This window comes from Heptranchias perlo, chromosome 23, assembly GCF_035084215.1.
Source record: "Heptranchias perlo isolate sHepPer1 chromosome 23, sHepPer1.hap1, whole genome shotgun sequence".
Classification (NCBI taxonomy): domain Eukaryota; kingdom Metazoa; phylum Chordata; class Chondrichthyes; order Hexanchiformes; family Hexanchidae; genus Heptranchias; species Heptranchias perlo.
Window position 1 is genome coordinate 11757928 of NC_090347.1, and position 21197 is coordinate 11779124.

The window sequence follows — 21197 nt, forward strand, 5'->3', positions numbered from 1 at the left end:
CCCGACAACATCCCGGCTGAAGTGCTGAAGACTTGTGCTCCAGAACTAGTCGCGCCTCTAGCCAAACTGTTTCAGTACAGCTACAACACTGGTGTCTACCGACAATGTGGAAAATTCACAGGTATGTCCTGTCCACAAAAGCAGGACAAATCCAATCCGGCCAATTACCGCCCCATCAGTCTACTCTCAATCATCAGCAAAGTGATGAAAGGTGTCGTCGATAGTGCTATCAAGCGGCACTTACTCACCAATAACCTGCTCACCGACGCTCAGTTTGGGTTCCGCCAGGACCACTCGGCTCCAGACCTCATTACAGCCTTGGTCCAAACATGGATAAAAGAGCTGAATTCCAGAGGTGAGGTGAGAGTGACTGCCCTTATCATCAAGGCAGCATTTGACTGAGTGTGGCACTAAGGAGCCCTAGTAAAATTGAAGTCAATAGGAATCAGGGGGAAAACTCTCCAGTGGCTGGAGTCATACCTAGCACAAAGGAAGATGGCAGTGGTTGTTGGAGGCCAATCATCTCAGCCCCAGGACATTGCTGCAGGATTTCTTCAGGGCAGTGTCCTAGGCCCAACCATCTTCAGCTGCTTCATCAATGACCTTCCCTCCATTATAAGGTCAGAAATGGGCATGTTCGCTGATGATTGCACAGTGTTCAGTTTCATTCGCAACCCCTCAGATAATGAAGCAGTCCGAGCCCGCATGCAGCAAGACCTGGACAACATCCAGACTTGGGCTGATAAGTGGCAAATAACATTCGACCCAGACAAGTGCCAGGTAATGACCATCTCCGACAAGAGAGAATCTAACCACCTCCCCTTGACATTCAACGGCATTACCATCGCCAAATCCCCCACCATCAACATCCTGGGGGTCACCATTGACTAGAAACTTAACTGGACCAGCCACATAAATACTGTGGCTACAAGAGCAGGTCAGAGGCTGGGTATTCTGCGGCGAGTGACTAACCTCCTGACTCCCCAAAGCCTTTCCACCATCTACAAGGCAAAAGTCAGGAGTGTGATGGAATACTCTCCACTTGCCTGGATGAGTACAGCTCCAACAACACTCAAGAAGCTCGACACCATCCAGGACAAAGCAGCCCACTTGATTGGCACCCCATCCACCACCCTAAATATTCATTCCCTCCACCACCGGCGCACAGTGGCTGCAGTGTGTACCATCCACAGGATGCACTGCAGCAACTCGCCAAGGCTTTTTCAACAGCACCTCCCAAACCCGCGAGCTCTACCACCTAGAAGGACAAGGGCAGCAGGCACATGGGTACAACACCACCTGCACGTTCCCCTCCAAGCCACACACCATTCTGACTTGGAAATATATCGCCATTCCTTCATCGTCCCTGGGTCAAAATCCTGGAACTCTCTACCTAACAGCACTGTGGGAGAACCTTCACCACACGGACTGCAGCAGTTGAAGAAGGTGGCTCACCACCACCTTCTCAAGGGCAATTAGGGATGGGCAATATAAATGCTGGCCTTGCCAGCGACGCCCACATCCCATGAACGAATAAAAAAAAAACTTAAGGACAATAAAAAATAACAATCCAGTTAACAGCAGTCAACATGGATTCAGAAGGGGATGATCTTGCCTGACCAACCTCCTCAACTTTCTGAGAAAATGACAACACAAGTGGATTGTGGCAAACTCTATGACATGGTATATCTTGACTTCTAAAAGGCTTTTGACAAAATTCCACACAAAAGGCTAGTAACCTGTGTGGTGATTCGGGGTAAACCCTGTGAATAGGTAAGAAACTGGCTGAAGGGAAGGACAGATGAGTTATGTCAATAGGGGGATGCACTGAGTGGGGTGCCTCAGTGCTAGGGCCATTACTGTTTCTAATTTGCATAAATGAGACATTAGTTGAAAAATGAATGGACATTAACATACATAATTATAATTCCAGCAATGTAAAATACAACATTGATTATCCAAAGAAAAATGTTTATTTCCTGCATAACAATAATTCTATTGAATACTGTTCTAAAATAATGTGGAGATGCCGGTGATGGACTGGGGTTGACAATTGTAAACAATTTTACAACACCAAGTTATAGTCCAACGATTAAAATAAAACGATTCAAATAAAAATCGTTGGACTATAACTTGGTGTTGTAAAATTGTTTACAAAAGTTCTAAAATAAAGCAATGGTCCAGATTTTCCTGGAGACTTGCAGTAATGGCGTAACTATGTCATAGGGACCCCTGGATGGCTCAAAAGAAAAAAGAATTTATGGAATAATTGATTTACGTCATTAATTATGTCACTCCATATTTTCCTGGGACTTTTGTGCTGCTGCCGTTAACCTTGCCAAAAACAGATAGCTATTATCATAGCTCCGCCCTCATTCAAGTCAATGGTGATCGCGATTTTCTTGCATTTAAGCCAGTTTTCACGTCGCTGCCACTTTGATTTACAAATAATGGGGCTGCTGACTTTCAGTGACACATATGATTGTGATTATATGCAAACTGGACTGTGAGGACTGGGGCCTGTGAGAGGTGTATGGATGCATTTTCTGTTAGATTTGCCCATTGTATTAACAAGCCTGCCTCCCAATAATTCCCATTCTGCTTAAAGGCGAAAAACACGCTGGGTAAAAATATGAAAATGCTCTCCTTCCAAGTACTCAGTGCAATGTTTAAAGCCCCCCAAGCACACCACACTCTCCCACCACAGTCAGTGCTCTCCCTCTGAGGCTCTGTGGGTGCCCAGCTGGTTTTACTTAGTCAGCAGCTTCAAATGTATTTTTAAAACTAATTTCACAAAGTTCCTTTGCTGTTCCTTTCTAAATGAATTTCCAAGATGATCAGACTTCACTTTTAAAATGTGTGTTTAAAATGTGTAGAAAAAATAGAAAAACAGAATATTTTTTAAAGGGTGAGAAACTATTAAATATTGGTGTTCAGAAGGATTTGAGTGTCCTTGTACAAGAAACACAGAAAGTTAACATGCAGGTACAGCAAGCAATTAGGAAGGGAAAAGGTATGTTGGTCTTTATTGCAAGGGGGTTGGAGTACAAGCGTAATGAAGTCTTGCTGAAATTGTACAGGGGCTTTGGTGAGACCACACCTGGAATATTGTGTACAGTTTTGGTCTCCTTATCTTAGGAAGGATATACTTGCCTTAGAGGCAGTGCAACGAAGGTTCACTAGATTGATTCCTGGGATGAGAGGGTTGTCCTATGAAGAAAGATTGAGTAGAATGGGTCTATACTCACTGGAGTTTCGAAAAATGAGAGGTGATCTCATTGAAAAATATAAGATTTTGAGAGGGCTTGACAGGGTAGATGCTGAGAGACTGCTTCCCCTGGCTGGAGAGTCTAGAGCTAGGGGGCATAGTCTCAAGATAAGGGTCGGCCATTTAAGACTGAGATGAGGAGAAATTTCTTCATTCAGAGGGTTGTGAATCTTTGGAATGCTCGACCACAGAGGGCTAAGGACATTCAGTCATTGAGTATATTCAAGGCTGAGATCGATAGATTTTTGGACTCTAAGGGAATCAAGGGATATGGGGGTCGGGCGGGAAAGTGGAGTTGTGGTCGAAGATCAGCCACAGTCTTACTGAATGGCGGAGCAGGCTCGAGCGGCCGTATGGCCTACTCCTGTTCCTATTTCTTATGTTCTTACATCTGACTTCAGTATCATCATGATTCTATGGGTAAATGCTAAATGGTGTGGACTTAAAAAAAAACACAGAAATCGCACAGTGATTAGAAGCACAGAGATTGATCTTTGACCAAAGCCGCCCTGACAGCCTGTGACACCTGTGGCTAACTAAAGAAATTAAGGAGAGTATTAGATTGAAAGAAGAGGCCTATAATGTGGCCAAGAAGAGTAATAAGCCTGGGGATAGGGAGAGTTTTAGAAACCAGCAAAGGATGACCAAAAAAATGATTAAAAAGGAGAAAATAGAATATGAAAGTTACCTAGCAAGAAATATAAAAACGGATTGTAAGAGCTTCTACAAGTAAGTAAAAAGTAAAAGGAGTAGCAAAAGTAAACTTTGTTCCCTTAGAGGCTGAGACAGGAGAAATTATAATGGGGAATCAGGAAATGGCATATGCGTTAAACAAATATTTTGTGTCTGTCTCCACAGTAGAAGACACAAAAAGCATACCAAAAATAGTGGGGAACCAAGGGGTAAATGAGAGTGAGGAACTTAAAACAATTAATATCACTAGAGATAAAGTACTGGACAAACTAATGGGACTAAATGCCGACAAATCCCCAGACTAATGGCCTACATCCTAGCGTTCCAGAAGAGGTGGCTGCAGAGATAGTAGATGCATTGGTTAAGATCTTCCAAAATTCTCCAGATTCTAGAACGGTCCCAGTGGACTGGAAGGTAGCAAATGTTACCCCGCTATTCAAGAAAGGAGGGAGAGAGAAAACAGGAAACTACAGGCCAGTTAGTCTGAAATTGGTCGTCGGGAAAATGCTGGAATCCATTTTTAAGGAAGTGATAACAGGGCACTTAGAAAATCGTAATATGATTAGGCAGAGTCAACATGGTTTTATGAAAGGGAAATCATGTTTGGCAAATTTATTAGATTTTTTTGAGGATGTAACTAGCAAGGTAAATAAAGGGGAACCAGTGGATGTAGTATATTTGGATTTTCAAAAGGCATTCAAGGTGCCACATAAAAGATTGTTACACAAGGTAAGGGCTCATGGGGTTGGGGGTAATATATTAGCATGGATACAGCATTGGTTAAAGGACAGAAAACAGAGAGTAGGGATAAACGGGTCATTCTCAGGTTGGCAGGCTGTAACTAGTGGGGTGCCGCAAGGATCGGGCCTTGGGCATCAGCTCTTTACAATCTATATTAATGACTTAGATGAAGGGACTGAGTGTAATGTGTCCAAGTTTGCTGACGATACAAAGCTAGGTGGGAAAGCAAGCTGTGAGGAGGACACAAAGAGTCTGCAAAGGGATTTAGACAAGTTAAGTGACTAGGCAAGAAGGTGGTAATTGGAGCATAATGTGGGGAAATGTGAGGTTATTCACTTTGGTAGGAAGATTAGAAAAACAGAATATTTTTTAAATGGTGAGAAACTATTAAATGTTGGTGTTCAGACAGACTTGGGTGTTCTCGTACAAGAAACACAAAAAGTTAGTATGCAGGTACAGCAGGCGATTAGGAAAGCAAATGGCTTTTATTGCAAGAGGGTTGGAGTACAAGAGTAAGGAGATCTTACTACAGTTGTGCAGGGTTTTAGTGAGACCTCACCTGGAGTACTGCATACAGTTTTGGTCTCCTTATCTAAGGAAGGATATACTTGCCTTGGAGGCGGTGCAATGAAGGTTCACCAGATTAATTCCTGGGATGAGAGGGTTGTCCTATTAAGAAAGGTTGATTAGAATGGGCCTATACTGTCCGGAGTTTAGAAGAATGAGAGGTGATCTCAATGAAACATTTAAGATTATGAGGCGGCTTGACAGGGTAGATGCTGAGAGATTGTTTCCACTGGCTAGAGAGTCTAGAACTAAGGGGCATAGTCGCAGGATAAGGGGTCGGCCATTTAAGTCTGAGAAGGGGAGGAATTTCTTCATGCAGAGGGTTGTGAATCTTTGGCATTCTCTACCCCAGAGGGCTGTGGATGCCGAGTCATTGAATATATTCAAGGCTGAGATGGATAGATTTTTGGACTCTAGGGGAATCAAGGGATATGGGGATCAGGCAGGAAAGTGGAGTTGAGGTCAAAGATCAGCCATGATCTGATTGAATGGCCGAGCAGGCTCGAGGGGCCATATGGCCTACTCTTGATCCCATTTCTTATGTTCTTATGAACACTGTTATATGGGGACTGGCTGGTAGGAATGGCTACTAATGTTGACCACTCTGCAGAAAGAAAGTATACGCATGACTTATTGTTTGTGTTCTGTTTTGCTCACTCTGGAAAAGTCAGATCTTGTGATAAGACTTTGTTGACATAAATGAGGACCAGTAGAGGAAGGAACATTTTGTACTAAATGTGAAGACTCCTCAAGCATCAGCCAACGTGGAAAGAACATTTCAATTTAAATCCGTTCAATATTGTACTTGTAAATGGATTAAAGATTCACAGTGCTTTTTCACTTAATAAAAATTGCTGTTATTATATGAAATGTTGCGAAAGTGAAGTCCCCCTTCACTTGCTGCTTGAATACTCCTTGTGTGCTGTGAGCATTGAAGTACTGGGAAATGTAATGGGCAGGTCAAGGACGGCAAGAAGTGATATTATTAAATGGAGGTTGTATAGTAGAAAGGCTGTAAACTCACCCCTGATGAAGCCCATGTCCTTTTATAGCTACACTTTGATTATTCCCTCTAAGTTTAATTTTTTTAGGGCATGTTAAGTTGAAGTATCTTGGGATAATAAATAACCCTTGTGTTTAAAGGATTTAATGACTCATTCTGTTCTTCACCACTGTCAGCTCTTTACCCATGTCTTGTTATTTTTAAACTCACAAGTTTGTCCCAATTATTATTTTTCTCAATTGTGCCCCTGTTAAATAGCATTGTATTACCTCGCAGTGGTGACTGAATATTTTCAGCTCGACTTATATGAGACTTTTAATGGTGGGAATTAGCAATGTATAATCCTAAATTTGGATAATTTGTAAAGCCTTGTAGTAAATATTTTGCAGATGCGCTATTCTAAGGAAATAATAAAAAGGTATAAATAAATAAGCCTCAGTTTCCATTACTGGCTATTAGATTTGCAAATATTGGATCAACCCTGTTAGAACAGGACAAATTTATTTTACGATTGCCTGACTATGTCAGCCAAAATAATTTTTTTGATCTAAATCTGGTGCATAGAGTGTTACACCGATGGTTTTTGCGGTAGGATTGCAAGTGGAGTGCCTGGTTCTACTTTATAGCAAATCATCCTTTTTGGAGTAGGGGTGAGATGAATTCCAAAGATCTTCGATCCACAGTGTAAGGTTTCGCGCAGGACACACTGACCATTGGCTGCACCGCCTCCGATTCACTGCCATGTTTCTAATTAGAAATGCAGGAAAATATGGAGGAAGTAATCGATGCAGGAAAATCTGGATCACTGTCAAATGACTAACAGTATTCTATTTAAAGGCAAACCCCATGTAATTAGTTACCTGAAGTCTAGAATCAATCGTGAAGCTGCCAGCTGTGGGATTCATACAGGCAACATACTGGCAATTATGAATATCTTTTAATGTCAACTTGATCTTATCATACCTAAGAGAGAAATATGCATGTTATTTAAGTACAAATGAATGAAAACAATCATTAACATGCAAATTTTCAAATATTCATTTGAAAAATTATTAGAGTAAACTAGTCACTTTTTGATGTTTTAGATTTAGTTTTCTTTTCCAGAATTATATGTACTGATGCAATTGTTGCACATTTTATTTACATGACATTTGTAGACTGATGCATTGACATATAAGGGGAATTTTAATTCCTGGGTAGGAAGCCGGGAACATGCGGGCCAACCAATCGGGAACTGCTGTGGGAGGCCCGGTGTCTTTTAACAGTCGGGCCTCATTAGCATCCCACTGGCCAGCTGCCCATCCATAATAGGCATCCAGAAGCAGCTCACTGGCTTTGGCCATATGAAGATTGGGCAGTTTGGAGACCACCAGCCAGATAAATCAGGAGTCTAGAGGAATTTTTTGAGCAAGAAGGCGAGAGAACCCGAACCGGCAGTGGCTCAAACTTTTTTTGTGGGGGCTTACCCCACTGGGTGTCCTCCAGGTTTTACTGTACCACTTCGGTTTTAACTCCCAATATGGCCAGTTTCTGCTGGATGAAGGAAGTTAAAATCCCCCCTAATGTGGGCATGGGGTTCTCCAATTATAAAATGTTAACATAAAAGGCATGACTCAAAAATCGTTACACAAGTAAGGTTAATGCAGACAGAAAGTGAGCACCATATGCAAGACTTTTAATATATTAAATAGATATATAATGATGCCAACATTTGCATTTTAAAGATTCTAAGTAGATTATTTACCAATGTCCGTGATCCAAGTGTTGTCTGATTAGTGTATGAGGTGCTACGGTTCCATACTTATCCACCTCAGGCATGTTCATGTCATCAATAAAATAAATTAATTTCTTGGTTCCAGGTGGGCCAAAGTTTCTTCCTGTTTTCTTTTCTAGTGGCTTCTCAAGGACAGCTAAAGGGAGTTCAGAATGAATACTTCAATGTAGTTGTTGTAATGATATCAAATACTACCATACTCAAGATTTCCTCTTAAATATTGTGATCTAGTAGCAAACAAATTATGGTAGATACATTTCAAACAATTATGGCTATAGACATGGCCCGTGATAGAAATTGACTCTATCTGGTCAACAAATCTGTAGGATCCATCAATTTTCTCCCAGGTTGATAATTGTGCACCTATTATAGAGATTCAAACAATGAGGACTTGTGCCATTGTAATGGCGCATCTACGGTGTAGGGACCCTCGAATGGTACAAAAGAAACAGGAAATTATGGAGTAAGGGACTTATGCTATTAATGATGCCACTCCATATTTTTCTGGGACTTTTACGTTGCTCTGTCGTTACCCTCACTGAAAACAGTTAGAAGATAGCTCTGCCCCCCTTTAAATCAATGGCGATTGTGATTTTCCTGCATTTAAGCCAGTTTTCACGCGCTGCCACTCAGACTGAAAAATAATGGCATGTGACTTTAAATGCATTCTCTGATTGCATTTAATTGACATGTTAATGTGTTTACTAATAGAGACTTGTTGAAAGACACGTTCTTATACCATTGCATTGTCATGTCAACAAAAATGTTTTATTGATTCTTTTGTTTTAAGTATTTTTTAACTATGTTTCTTTTTAAGCACTGATTGTTGCAACAAAGATTATAATTGTTTTGAAACAGCGGCAGCAACACTTGCATAAATAAACTGGACTGGAGGGTGCAGGAAAAAGAATATTGTTTCTTAAAGTCAAAAAGTTGAGGGACTCTTAGCTGGAGCTGGCCCCAGCTCTTCCCTCATATTTAGATTAAAATATTCTGTATCGCTATGAAACGCCAGTTTTACGGACCTGCTTTCCAGAGACAGGTTGGTCATTTGAATATTTTAACGAGGCTGCGTGTCTCATATTTCATAAGAGTTTTAAATTTAATGGCTGCGGGCCAGGTTTCCCACGGCTCGGGAAAACCAGCAGCTAAAGAGAGCCAAGAATGGCCAGATCCAGCAGATAAGTGCCTTTCCAGCATTGCTTGTGGGCCAGGAGAAGCAGGGGTGCATCCCCCCAGCCAACCTGCTTCCCTCCCTGTGATCCGCTGACCGCACCCCCCCACCCCCACGATTGGATCCCCTTGCTGCAATCGGAACCCCCACGATTTCCCCCCTGCCTGCATTGTTCTCTCCGCCTCCCCTACCCGATCTATCTAAGGCCCGCGGTCTTCTCCCCCACCCCACCCCCGATCTATCCACAGCCCGTGATCTTCTCCCTGGCCCCCCCACCCCCCGCGATCTACCCACGGCCCGCAATCTTCTCCCCGCTCCTCCACCTCCCCCCGGTCTATCTACGGTCCGTGATCTTCTCCCCAGCTCCCCCTGCGATATATCCACGGCCTGCAATCTTCTCCCCGCTCCTCCTCCTCCCCCCAGTCTATCTACGGCCCGTGATCTTCTCTCCGCAATCTATCCACAGCCCTTCATGATCTCTCCCTCCTCTCCACGGCTGCGGCCTGATGCCACAGGCCTTCCCGCCCGTCAATCAGTCAGCCTCTCAATCGGGCTGGCTGCCGGCTGGGAAACGGAGTCAAAAAATTTAAATGAGGTCCTGCCATTAAATTCGGCAGGACCTCCAGGAAACCCGCATTTCTGGGTTTCCCAGCCGTTACACCCCTTCCCCGCCTCCCCGTAAATATCAGGGCCAATATTTCAATGAACGAGTGGTCAGTCTATGGAATAGGCTCTCTAGGGAGACGATGGAAGCAGTTTGGATTAATTCATTGAAATACAAATTAGATACATTTCTTTCAGAAAATAGTATTTTAGGATGCAGTATATGAATAATTTGAGACATGACGTGATAAGTGTAGCATACTTGGGAGAAACAGGTGACTTTGGACCTATGGTTCCCAAAGCTTTCCACCACTGTCGTTTTCCTTGCATCTTGTCTGGGTCTATTGGAGTTTAATTGATAGAGATTGATTACTATGATTAGTCAACAACTCCATTATCACTGTAACATGCGAATACCAGAATGGTAGAAGGTGAACTAGATGGACCTTGGTCTTTTTTTGTCCAGCAATTCCTATGCACTTGAAGAGTTAAGTAGAAGGAAGCAAGGAGAGGAAGGTGGCAAGGCACCCTGCTGTGCCAGGCTTCCAACTTCACTTCTCCGGTGCAGACTGCTGTATGTCTTCCTCCGATTTTGATGATGGCCACTTCTATAAGAGTCAGTGTTCACAGTGTAGTGGGACTTCCTCCTGTGCTGGTAGCTTCCTTCTGTATGCTAGCTTTTCCCACAAGAAGAGTGGAAGTAGGTTAATAAGTGCCCTGGACAAGTGCTTTCAATAAGCATGAGCCAGTTTACCATAGTGTGTATTATGACAGGAAGAAGCAGCAAGTGTAGCCAAGGGGGAGAAATAGTTGTGAAAGCTGTAGCAGCTTTTGAAGTTTTGAGTGCAAGCAGAGAAAGGAGGTGTGATGAAGCCTTCTCTGCTGACTTATGGAGAGCCATGGAAAGTGGCGAAGGGGAGGATCGATAGTGTTGAAACAAAGGTAGAGTACTGCAGGACTGTGCATGAGAAATGTGAAAGGGTGTCTTACCGTGGCAGTCTTGGAGAGATCATTACATTTCTTTTGGAAATGCAGCTAGATCCTGGAGAAAATTCTGAGGACATTCATGTGTTATGCCACATCTTGCCATGCCCACTTGCCAATTTGATGTGATGCCCATTGACCATCCTTAGGGAAGAGACTCTCTATTTTGATGTAGCTCCATCAGCATCTCAATGGCTGCATCTGAAAACCTCAGGGCCTTGCTGGGACTCTTCTTATCTACACACATCTTCCCGCAACTCCATTGTATTGCAGCCCTATTTTGGCCACAAAAAAGCACCTCCCTGTTAAACTGCTGCAGGCCCTTAAGAACCTACAGCAGCACCTGATTTCCCACCTCTGAATCGGAGAGCTGCATATGGAGGGTGCGTTTCGCAATGGCAGCTTGCCTCAATCATGCAAATGAGGCATTACCAGAAAATGGCAGAGGTCCCCTGCTTTTTCCTGCGGGTGGCCCTTGCTCTTGCCCTGCCCACCTCCAACCCATTTCCCACTGGGAGATAAAATCATTCCTATTGGGTCATTTTAATACCTTGTAACATTGCAGAATTTGTGTAGAAGTTAAAAGGGACAGCCTGAATCACATATTCATCAGCATTAAGACTATTCAACTTTTCTCCCATGAGTACAGATTTTCCTGTTCCAGCATTTCCTGCTAACATTACTGGCCGACCGATAGCTAACATTAGATCAATGAAGTAACGTAGGCGAATGGTTTCTGTTGTATGTACGAGAGCAGCCTGTCACAAGAAATTACAATTAGGAAATAAATTTATCAATAGCATGGAACTTTGAAGCTGCTTATTTTTTGTAATTAATAACTTTTAATTATAATTTTGCAGTGCAGCATCCATTCACAAAAACAAAGCTTAAGAATAGAACTATGGCAGTCATATACAATGTGGAAGGATATCAAAGCACATTTGATTACTTCAGATACATGCAGTGGTACACTATCTGCTCCTTGTTACAACCTTTGCTCTGCCTAATAGCTAAGTCAGTTAACATTTGAGTCTACTGAATGAAGTTTTGGTCCACTACTTTCCTGAGCTTGACTACATCTGTGTTTTTCAGTTTTATTTTTTCAACATAATTCCTGCTAATTTTTTAGGATTTATTTTGGACAGGTAAAATCAGAGTAAGAGTCAAAAGTTTGGTGGAAATTGGAAAAATAGATTTATTTTACATACAATGGCAAAAAAGTCAAATGCAGAAACATTTACAAATGCTAGAAAATCTGTCACGTTACTCATGAGTAGTTCTGGATATGGGCAGGGGAGTGGAGCAATTGGGTGGCAGAGGTGCAATTGGGCAGAAAATACAGCATGGGGCCAGGGAGATGAGCAGTTGGGCAAAGAACCTTAAAGAGACTTAAAATGAAGCAGGGTCAGAAGTGAGGTCAGTTTCCTGCGAACCAGAAACTGGAAGCAGCAAAGGCCAGAGCCTCAGGTGCATAGAGATGATCCTGGGGCTGAGGTCAACCATGGAAGCATTCCAAGGGCTAAAGCCAGCAGCTGGTGAGAGCTGCAGAGTGGTTGTGAATAACACAGTGCAAACGTGTTCTATTATTGTTTGATTATATACAAAGTAATTGTAATATTTGACAGTTACATTCCTTTTCTTGGAAACGTTACCTGAAGTAGAATTTAAAAGGTCATGCTTTGCTCAGTTTTGTTGTTCTTACACAGAAAAATGCATGGTTACCTTCAAGTGGGGGGGGGGGGGGGGAAATCAGCCAGCATCGAGGATCAGGAGAATCAGCCAGTGACGACATTGGGGGATGATGTGGAGATGCCGGTGATGGACTGGGGTGGACAAATGTAAGGAATCTTACAACACTAGGTTATAGTCCAACAAATTTATTTTAAAATCACAAGCTTTCGGAGATTATCCCCTTCGTCAGGTGAATGAGTGAAAAGGTTCTCAAATCGCATATCTTATACTAGGCTGGGACAGCATCACACCAATCAAAAGGTGTCGTTGTTATTCAAACAGGCCAGTCACGGAGAACAGCACGTCCCAGTACACTGGATATACATTTTGTCAATTACACAGACAGACAGAAAGAAACCAAAATGGCAGAGAGAGAGAGAGAGAATATTAAAAACATAATTTTTTTCCCCCTTTTTGCTGGTGGGGTTACGTGTAGCATGACATGAACCCAAGATCCCGGTTGAGGCCGTCCTCATGGGTGCGGAACTTGGCTATCAACTTCTGCTCGACGATTTTGCATTGTCGTGTGTTTCGAAGGCCGCCTTGGAGAACGCTTACCCGAAGATCGGTGGCTGAATGTCCTTGACTGCTAAAGTGTTCCCCGACTGGGAGGGAACCCTCCTGTCTGGCGATTGTTGCGCGGTGTCCGTTCATCCGTTGTCGCAGTGTCTGCATGGTCTCGCCAATGTACCATGCTCCGGGGCATCCTTTCCTGCAACGTATAAGGTAGACAACGTTGGCTGAGTCACAGGAGTATGAACCATGTACCTGGTGGGTGGTGTCCTCTCGTGTGATGGTGGTATCCGTGTCGATGATCTGGCATGTCTTGCAGAGGTTGCCGTGGCAGGGTTGTGTGGTGTCGTGGACGCTGTTCTCCTGAAAACTGGGTAACTTGCTGCGAACGATGGTCTGTTTGAGGTTGGGTGGCTGTTTAAAGGCGAGTAGTGGAGGCGTGGGGATGGCCTTAGCGAGGTGTTCGTCATCATCGATGACATGTTGAAGGCTGCGGAGAACATGGTGTAGTTTCTCCGCTCCGGGGAAGTACTGAACGACGAAGGGTACTCTGTTGGTTGCGTCCCGTGTTTGTCTTCTGAGGAGGTCTATGCGATTCTTCGCTGTGGCCCGTCGGAACTGTCGATCGACAAGTCGAGCGTCATATCCCGTTCTTACGAGGGCGTCTTTCAGCGTCTGTAGGTGTCCATCGCGTTCCTCCTCGTCTGAGCAGATCCTGTGTATTCGTAGGGCCTGTCCATAGGGGATGGCCTCTTTGACGTGGTTGGGGTGGAAGCTGGAAAAGTGGAGCATCGTGAGGTTGTCCGTGGGCTTGCGGTAGAGTGAGGTGCTGAGGTGCCCGTCTTTGATGGAGATTTGTGTGTCCAAGAAAGAAACCGATTCTGAGGAGTAGTCCATGGTGAGTTTGATGGTGGGATGGAACTTGTTGATGTTATCGTGTAGTCTCTTCAGTGATTCTTCGCCGTGGGTCCATAGGAAGAAAATGTCGTCGATGTATCTGGTGTATAGCGTTGGTTGGAGGTCCTGTGCAGTGAAGAAGTCGTGCTCGAACTTGTGCATGAAAATGTTGGCGTATTGGGGTGCGAATTTGGTCCCCATGGCTGTTCCGTGTGTTTGGGTAAAGAACTGGTTATCGAAGGTGAAGACATTGTGATCCAGGATGAAGCGGATGAGTTGTAGGATGGCGTCTGGAGATTGGCTGTTGTTGGTGTTGAGTACTGAGGCTGTTGCAGCGATGCCGTCATCATGGGGGATACTGGTGTAGAGTGCCGAGACGTCCATCGTGGTGAGAAGTGTTCCTGGTTCAACTGGTCCGTGGGTGCTGAGTTTTTGTAGGAAGTCTGTAGTGTCGCCACAGAAGCTGGAGGTTCCCTGTACGATGGGTTTCAGGATGCCCTCGACGTATCCAGAGAGGTTCTCACACAGGGTTCCGTTGCCTGATACGATAGGACGTCCGGGTGTGTTGGCTTTGTGTATCTTTGGGAGGCAGTAGAAGTCTCCCACGCGGGGAGTACGTGGGATGAGAGTGCGTAGGATGCTTTGAAGGTCTGGATCGAAGGTCTTGATCAGTTTGTTGAGCTGGTGGGTGTGTTCTTTGGTCAGATCTGTGGGTAACTGTCTGTAGTGTTCCTGGTTGTCCAGTTGTCGGTATGCTTCTTTGCAATAGTCCGTTCTGTTCTGTATGACAATGGCTCCTCCTTTGTCCGCTGGTTTGATGACGATGTTTCAGTTGGTCTTGAGAGCGTTGATGGCGTTGCGTTGTGCTCGGGTGACATTCTGGACTGTCTTCTGAGTGCGCCTGATTAATCTGGCATTGACGCATTTCCTGACAGCTTGGGCATACATGTCAAGCTGAGGGCAGCGACCCTCCGGAGGAGTCCAGTTTGACTCTTTCCTCTTCGGTTGCTGTACCGTGGATCCCTCTGTCTGCTGTTCCGGATCATTGATTGTCTCATTGGGTTCGCTGTTGAAATCTTGGGGTTTGTGGTAGAATTCCCGGAGCCTCATTCTCCTGATGAATTCCTCTGTGTCCGCCGCGAGACCGATGCGGTCCATTTTGGTGGTGGGGCAGAAATTGAGCCCTCGGCTGAGAACCTCGATTTCGTCTGGTTGAAGGGTGTGGTCGGACAAATTGACGATAGACTTCCCTGTGGTTGTAACCGTGGTACCGGGGATGGCTTGGTTGATGCTGGTGGTGATGCTGAGTTTCTCAAGCTTCCTGCTCTTGGTTTTCATGTAGGCAGTGTAGTTCCGTTGCCTCGTCTGTTTGGCGGTGTCTCGTAGCTGGTCTGCTGTGTCCTGAGTACAGGTTGAGAGTATGGACTCTATCTTGGTTTCGAGGTTGGGGCGTCTGCTGTAGAGTTGGTGTACGAGATGGTTGCAGAGTGTGCGAGAAGTACGATGGCAAAGTCTCTCAGCGTAATCTGAGTTGTATGTGGACTTGAGTGGGTTCTTGATCTGTAGTCCTTTCGGGATCTTGTCTGCTTTCTTGCAGCTCTGTAAAAACTTGATGTCTGTGTCATGCAGACACTGCGACAACGGATGAACGGACACCGCGCAACAATCGCCAGACAGGCGGGTTCCCTCCCAGTCGGGGAACACTTTAGCAGTCAAGGACATTCAGCCACCGATTTTGGGTAAGCGTTCTCCAAGGCGGCCTTCGAGACACATGACAATGCAAAATCGTCGAGCAGAAGTTGATAGCCAAGTTCCGCACCCATGAGGACGGCCTCAACCGGGATCTTGGGTTCATGTCACGCTACACGTAACCCCACCAGCAAAAAAGGGGAAAAAAATTATGTTTTTAATATTCTCTCTCTCTCTCTCTGCCATTTGGGTTTCTTTCTGTCTGTCTGTATAATTGACACAATGTATATCCAGTGTACTGGGACGTGCTGTTCTCCGTGACTGGCCTGTTTGAATAACAACGACACCTTTTGATTGGTGTGATGCTGTCCCAGCCTAGTATAAGATATGCGATTTGAGAACCTTTTCACTCATTCACCTGACGAAGGGGATAATCTTCGAAAGCTTGTGATTTTAAAATAAATTTGTTGGACTATAACCTGGTGTTGTAAGATTCCTGACACTGGGGGAGTCAGCCAGCATCAGGGATCGGGGTGGGGGGGGGTGTCAACCAGCATCGGAGATCAGGGTTGGAGGGTTTCCACCATCGAGGGGGTCCACCATCGTGGTGGGGGGGTCAGCTGATCGTGGGGGCCCTGTCAGCCAGTTGAGCTTGTTAGGCCTGGATGAAGCACTCCTGCCCCTCCGGGCCCACTGGCAGTGCAATAAAGGGAACTCATCTCATGGAGCCGGCTCTTCTCGCCTGTTTTCACCTGACCTGACGGAAGCAATGGGAAACCCAAACGGGTAAGGTTAAGTTAATTTACGTTTTCTAATACACAAAATATTAAGAACTTCAATGAGGTAAATTGCCCCTTTAAGTATAGGCCCACCGCTTTAAGTGGGGGCGGGATTTCCTGGTGTCAGCTGTGCACATGTATACATACCTGCCTGGGTTAAACCCAGAAGTGGGTGCGTTGGAGCCGGGATGCGGTCCCACTCCAAATATCTACTATTTTGACTGCCCACCTACCCCCAACCCACCCGACATGGGGGGTTAAAATTACCCCCCCATGTATCAATTGGCCAGAGCTATAGTATTCAATAATAGGCCTTTTATGCCATAGTCAAAGATCAGCTAAGCATTCAATATTGATGAATGGCTGTTCAATCTAATGTTGATAGAGAGAAATGTGGCCTTTTGTAAATGGATTTTATCTCTTTAAATTTTAAGTTGTGGGTTACATTTCTGTGAGGAGGCTACTTAGCTGTTGGCTGTTCCCTAGATACAGAGTTGGTTGCTCTGGGTGCTCTGAGCCAGCTTACAGCCAGTTTCAGTCATGTTTCAGTCTCACTTCCATTGCTTACAGATCTTAATGTTTTTAAAGTCAGTACCAGCAAGCAAGGGAAGCTAGGCTAGATTCTAAATATGGCAAGTAAACTATAGCAGAGTGAGAATTTGACAGAGCGAAGAAGTCTGCTGTCTAGCAAAGGGAATTGTGACCATGGGAGTTCAAGTGAATCTTCAGTGATTGTGATATTATTGCTGTGAGTGTCTTTGTTTGTCTGTTAGCTGGTGAATGTATTACATATTTCTGTATACATATCGTTGTATTGGATTAAGACGATTGAGATTTGTTAGCTGATCTGGGTTTGGCAAGAGTAGCTTGAAATTGGAGTTGAGGGGGAAAGGAAAGTTATGCTGGGTACAGAGTAATGTGCATATTCATCCTGGAGAACTGTGGGGAAAGCTTTTGTACTGCAACAGACACACATATCTAACTGCTTAATACTTGAGGGAAGAGGACACAACAATCACGTTCTACCCCTCTCCCACTGTTGGTTTCCTCAGTTGTAAGTCAGAGATCTGAATATCCCTCCCCTTATGGACAAACTCAACCAATTAACTCCAACTGCCCTAGGAACAAGACCCATTCCTGGAGACTTTCTGATGGGGTGATCAGGCTTGAGAGGCTGAATGGCCTACGCCTGTTCCTATGTTCCTATCTCTAACCTCCCTTTTCCCTCTAAGTTTCTCGAGTGTGTATTTGTTTCCTGTTTGAATCTTTCCAGTCTGGTTTCTGCTCATCTCACAGCATGGAAATGGCCTTAGTCAAAGTCATGAATGATATTCTCTGTGAAAGTGAACATGGTGCATTATTACACTTTGCCCTCCTCAACTCTCCTTGCATGGTTCCATTTCTACCTGTCTGGATGTAGCATATGCATCTCCAACGATGGCGTATCCTTCCTCTACACCATCACCTCTATAGTCCCCTAAGGGTCCATCCTTGGCCCCTCCTCTTTCTTAACTATATACTGCCCCCTGGAAACATCATTCACAGGCACAGGGTCAGTTTCCTTATGCATACTGACGACACCCAGCTCTACCTTTCCACCGCTTTGCCTGAAAATGGTCATGAAGGGTCAAGCTATCAGACTGAGTTGCAAATCCTTTCAGCTGAACATCAGCAGGACTGAAGCTATAGTTTCCAGCACTGGCCATAGACTCCACACCGCTGCCAATGATGCAAAACCCTCTCTGGCCACTCGATTAGACTGAACAAAAATATGCACAACCTCAGCATCATGTCAGACCCTAAGCTGATCTTCATAATCCATACTGAATGGCCTCCTCCTGTGCTGTACCTACTATGATACTATGAACGCTGATCTGCTATGCATCCTTGCCCCTTGCTCCACATTTGGTAGCACAACTTTCAATCACTTTCGCCCTACTCTTTGGAACTACCACCCTAAATCACTCTGCCTCTTTACTTACCTGACATTTTTTAGAAGCCTCCTCAAAACCCATCTTCTCGACCATGCCATTAACCACCTCCCACGGCTCAGAGTCTGTTTCCCTTATTATTCCTTTGTAAAGCATCTTGGGATGTTTTGCGTCTTAAAAGCACTATATAAATGCAAGTTGTTGTTGTGGTGTTTATTCCATCCCAAAATTTTCCACTCTTACATCTCATTTCTTAAGGGCAGCAGTTCATGCTGGAGTTTAGTTTCGTGGGCATTGGCCATCCTCTAGTACCTCCTGTGTAAGCCTGGATAATAAGCATTAGATGTTGGAGGCAGGGGAGTGAGGCAATCATTGACAAGTCTGATCCTATTCTCTACTGGTGGGGTGGTCTGCACCCTTGGTGTCGTCCTGCTTTTTTTCCTTGCACCAGACTCCCAGGTAACTATAGCCTGCTCCACCTAGTTTCCCTTTTTACCTGTCCCCCTTTAGCTATTCACACACTCTTTGTATCTCATATATGTCTTCTCTTTTCCTTTTATGCCTCCTTTTCTCTCCTGCTGATATCACTTATGCTATTTAAACATCTCCTGTTCTCCATCCAAGCACTTCACAAGTCATTCTATTTCTTTCCCTATGCTTTTTTCCCTACCCCTTTCCATTGTAAGTGTTTCTTTTAAAATATTGTTCATTTGAATATTTTTCATTCCTGAGGAAGTGTTTAAGACCTGAAATGTTGACTTCTGTTTCTTCACAGATACTGCCTGACCTGCTGATTATTACCAGCTTTTCTTCTTTTTGTTTTCGGATTTCCAGCATCTGTAGTATTTTGCTTTTTGTCTGATCCTATTCTCCCCTGACATCCACACATGTGCATCAGTCATCGAACAGCAACTGGAAGCAGCAAATCTAACTGAATTTTCTCCTCCTGGTTCAGAGGTACTGGAGCATAAATTCAACATCGTTGCACCCGTTTTAGAGGCATAAAACGGGCCCAACGATGCCAAATTTAGCAGGCCCTGGTGTACACCTTAAAGGAGCACAGGCCTCATTTCCATATTGCACAAGCTCCAACTAGTTTTTCAGGCTCTACAGCAGCCTAATGGGACCGCTGCAGTTCTCTGAAGAAGCTGGCAGGAAAGTGCTTTTAACTTACCCTAATGTGGATCCAGAAGGAGCAGGATTGATCCTCTTGCCTGCATATTAATACTGCGGCCACTGGTGGCCTGCGCTCATTCCCCCTCTCTCCCTAGACAAGCTGGTCAAAAATGGAAGGGGCCGGACTGGCGAGCTGGGTCAGGACGCCCGATTGGTGCTTGCAGTTCATTAGATTTATTGCAAAGAAGCCCGACAAAAAACTTAAGATTGTCCTCAGGCCTTTGTGTTCTGGCACAACAGAATTGCGCCTGGTTTCGGGCACTAATGAATTTAGGCCCCACTGAGCCTAACTGTAGCATCCTCACCACAGTCTTGGCGAAGATCAGCTAACATAGATGATGGATTAAAACCTGCATCTTTATGCTCTGTGTGACTCAGTACTGCATCACAGGGGGCATTTGCACACAAAGCTGTAGGAGGAACACTAAGGAAGAGATTAAAGAATTACTAATAAAAATATATATTTTTCAATTCAGTACCTGGAGTGGAGAATCAGAATCCAATTCAAAAGGGGGCACCTTTTCTGACCAAGACATAAATCTTTTTGTTTCTGAATCAATGTAGTAGTCAAAGACAGTCCCTTGGGATGGGAACTTGACAGATTTAAATTCATTCACCCACCATTTGCTGAATTCTACACGATAATCCACCAGCTGTAAGAAATAATGTACATTTCAAAAGAATGTATATTTTTATGGCTCCCAGTAAACATGCCGATTACTCGGGCTATTCAATATTAGAAGTTTGAGCATTTACCAGGCAAGTGAAATTAATTATACTTTCCCAATAAGTTTTAAATCACATATATAGCAGATAGGAATAGTAGATAGAACTGTGAAGCAGTTCTCAGAGTTTGAATAATATAGGCAACATAGATAAAGATTTCCTCATTCTTTGAATTAAGTTCAACCTCCAATACATTTAGGAATTCCTGTCTTCCTACACAGAAGTCACAAGGAACATAGTCTTTTTAAGAAGATCAGGTGACATTTCCTACCTTGGGAAGGTAGGCCTCAGTGCACTTGGCACTGAACTCCTGAATCCACGAGAGTCAAAATTTTGCCAGTATTGGAGGCCACACTACAGACGTGTGCTGGCCACTTTGGACTCCACAAAATGATTTTAATTAATGCTAATTGATTCCACAATGTAGGGCATTGAACATTGTGAATTCAAATCCCTCTGGACATTACATTTCTCAAAACAATTTTGGTTCTCAAAATGAAGAGTAGAGAGCATGTAACTAAGTTTGAGAAGCCATAGTAAGTGGTTGAGAAACCTTGCAACAATTAATTGTGTAAAAAGAAGTCTTCATCTGCCAATTAGTTGGAACTGCAGCTTCACTGAGATAGTAGTGAGGGACTGTAAAATTTGGGGGTTGACGCTAGTCCCATTCAAACTGCTTTGCTGATGTGGCAACAAGCCATAGGCTCACTGTTTTGTGAAAGCATAGTTAGATATTCCTTTCCAGACTGATTGCTTTAAAATATAGACATTCCTTTCTTCTTAGTGTTCATCATTTATTGAAGATTACCTTAATGCTCTTCCTCAACCATGAGAACGTTTTATGTATTTGCTCCCATGACCAATGAAAACGAGAGACCTCATTCACTCTGTTTGTCACCTCCTCGCCATATCGTCTGCACATCAGCTTTATTAAGAGAATTCCCTTGA

At 44.1% G+C, this 21197-nt stretch overlaps 1 protein-coding gene across 1 annotated transcript in view; it reads right to left on the reverse strand.

Annotated features, from left to right (window-relative positions):
- LOC137341448 (dynein axonemal heavy chain 17-like) overlaps positions 1–21197 on the reverse strand; it is a 574489-nt gene that overhangs the window by 180123 nt on the left and 373169 nt on the right. The window contains exons 45-48 of the mRNA XM_068004561.1: positions 20003–20176; positions 11358–11565; positions 8017–8182; positions 7133–7235 (exon numbers count right to left, since the gene is read on the reverse strand). Of these exons, the coding sequence (XP_067860662.1) occupies positions 7133–7235; positions 8017–8182; positions 11358–11565; positions 20003–20176 (651 nt within the window). The remainder of the gene's footprint in view (positions 1–7132; positions 7236–8016; positions 8183–11357; positions 11566–20002; positions 20177–21197) is intronic.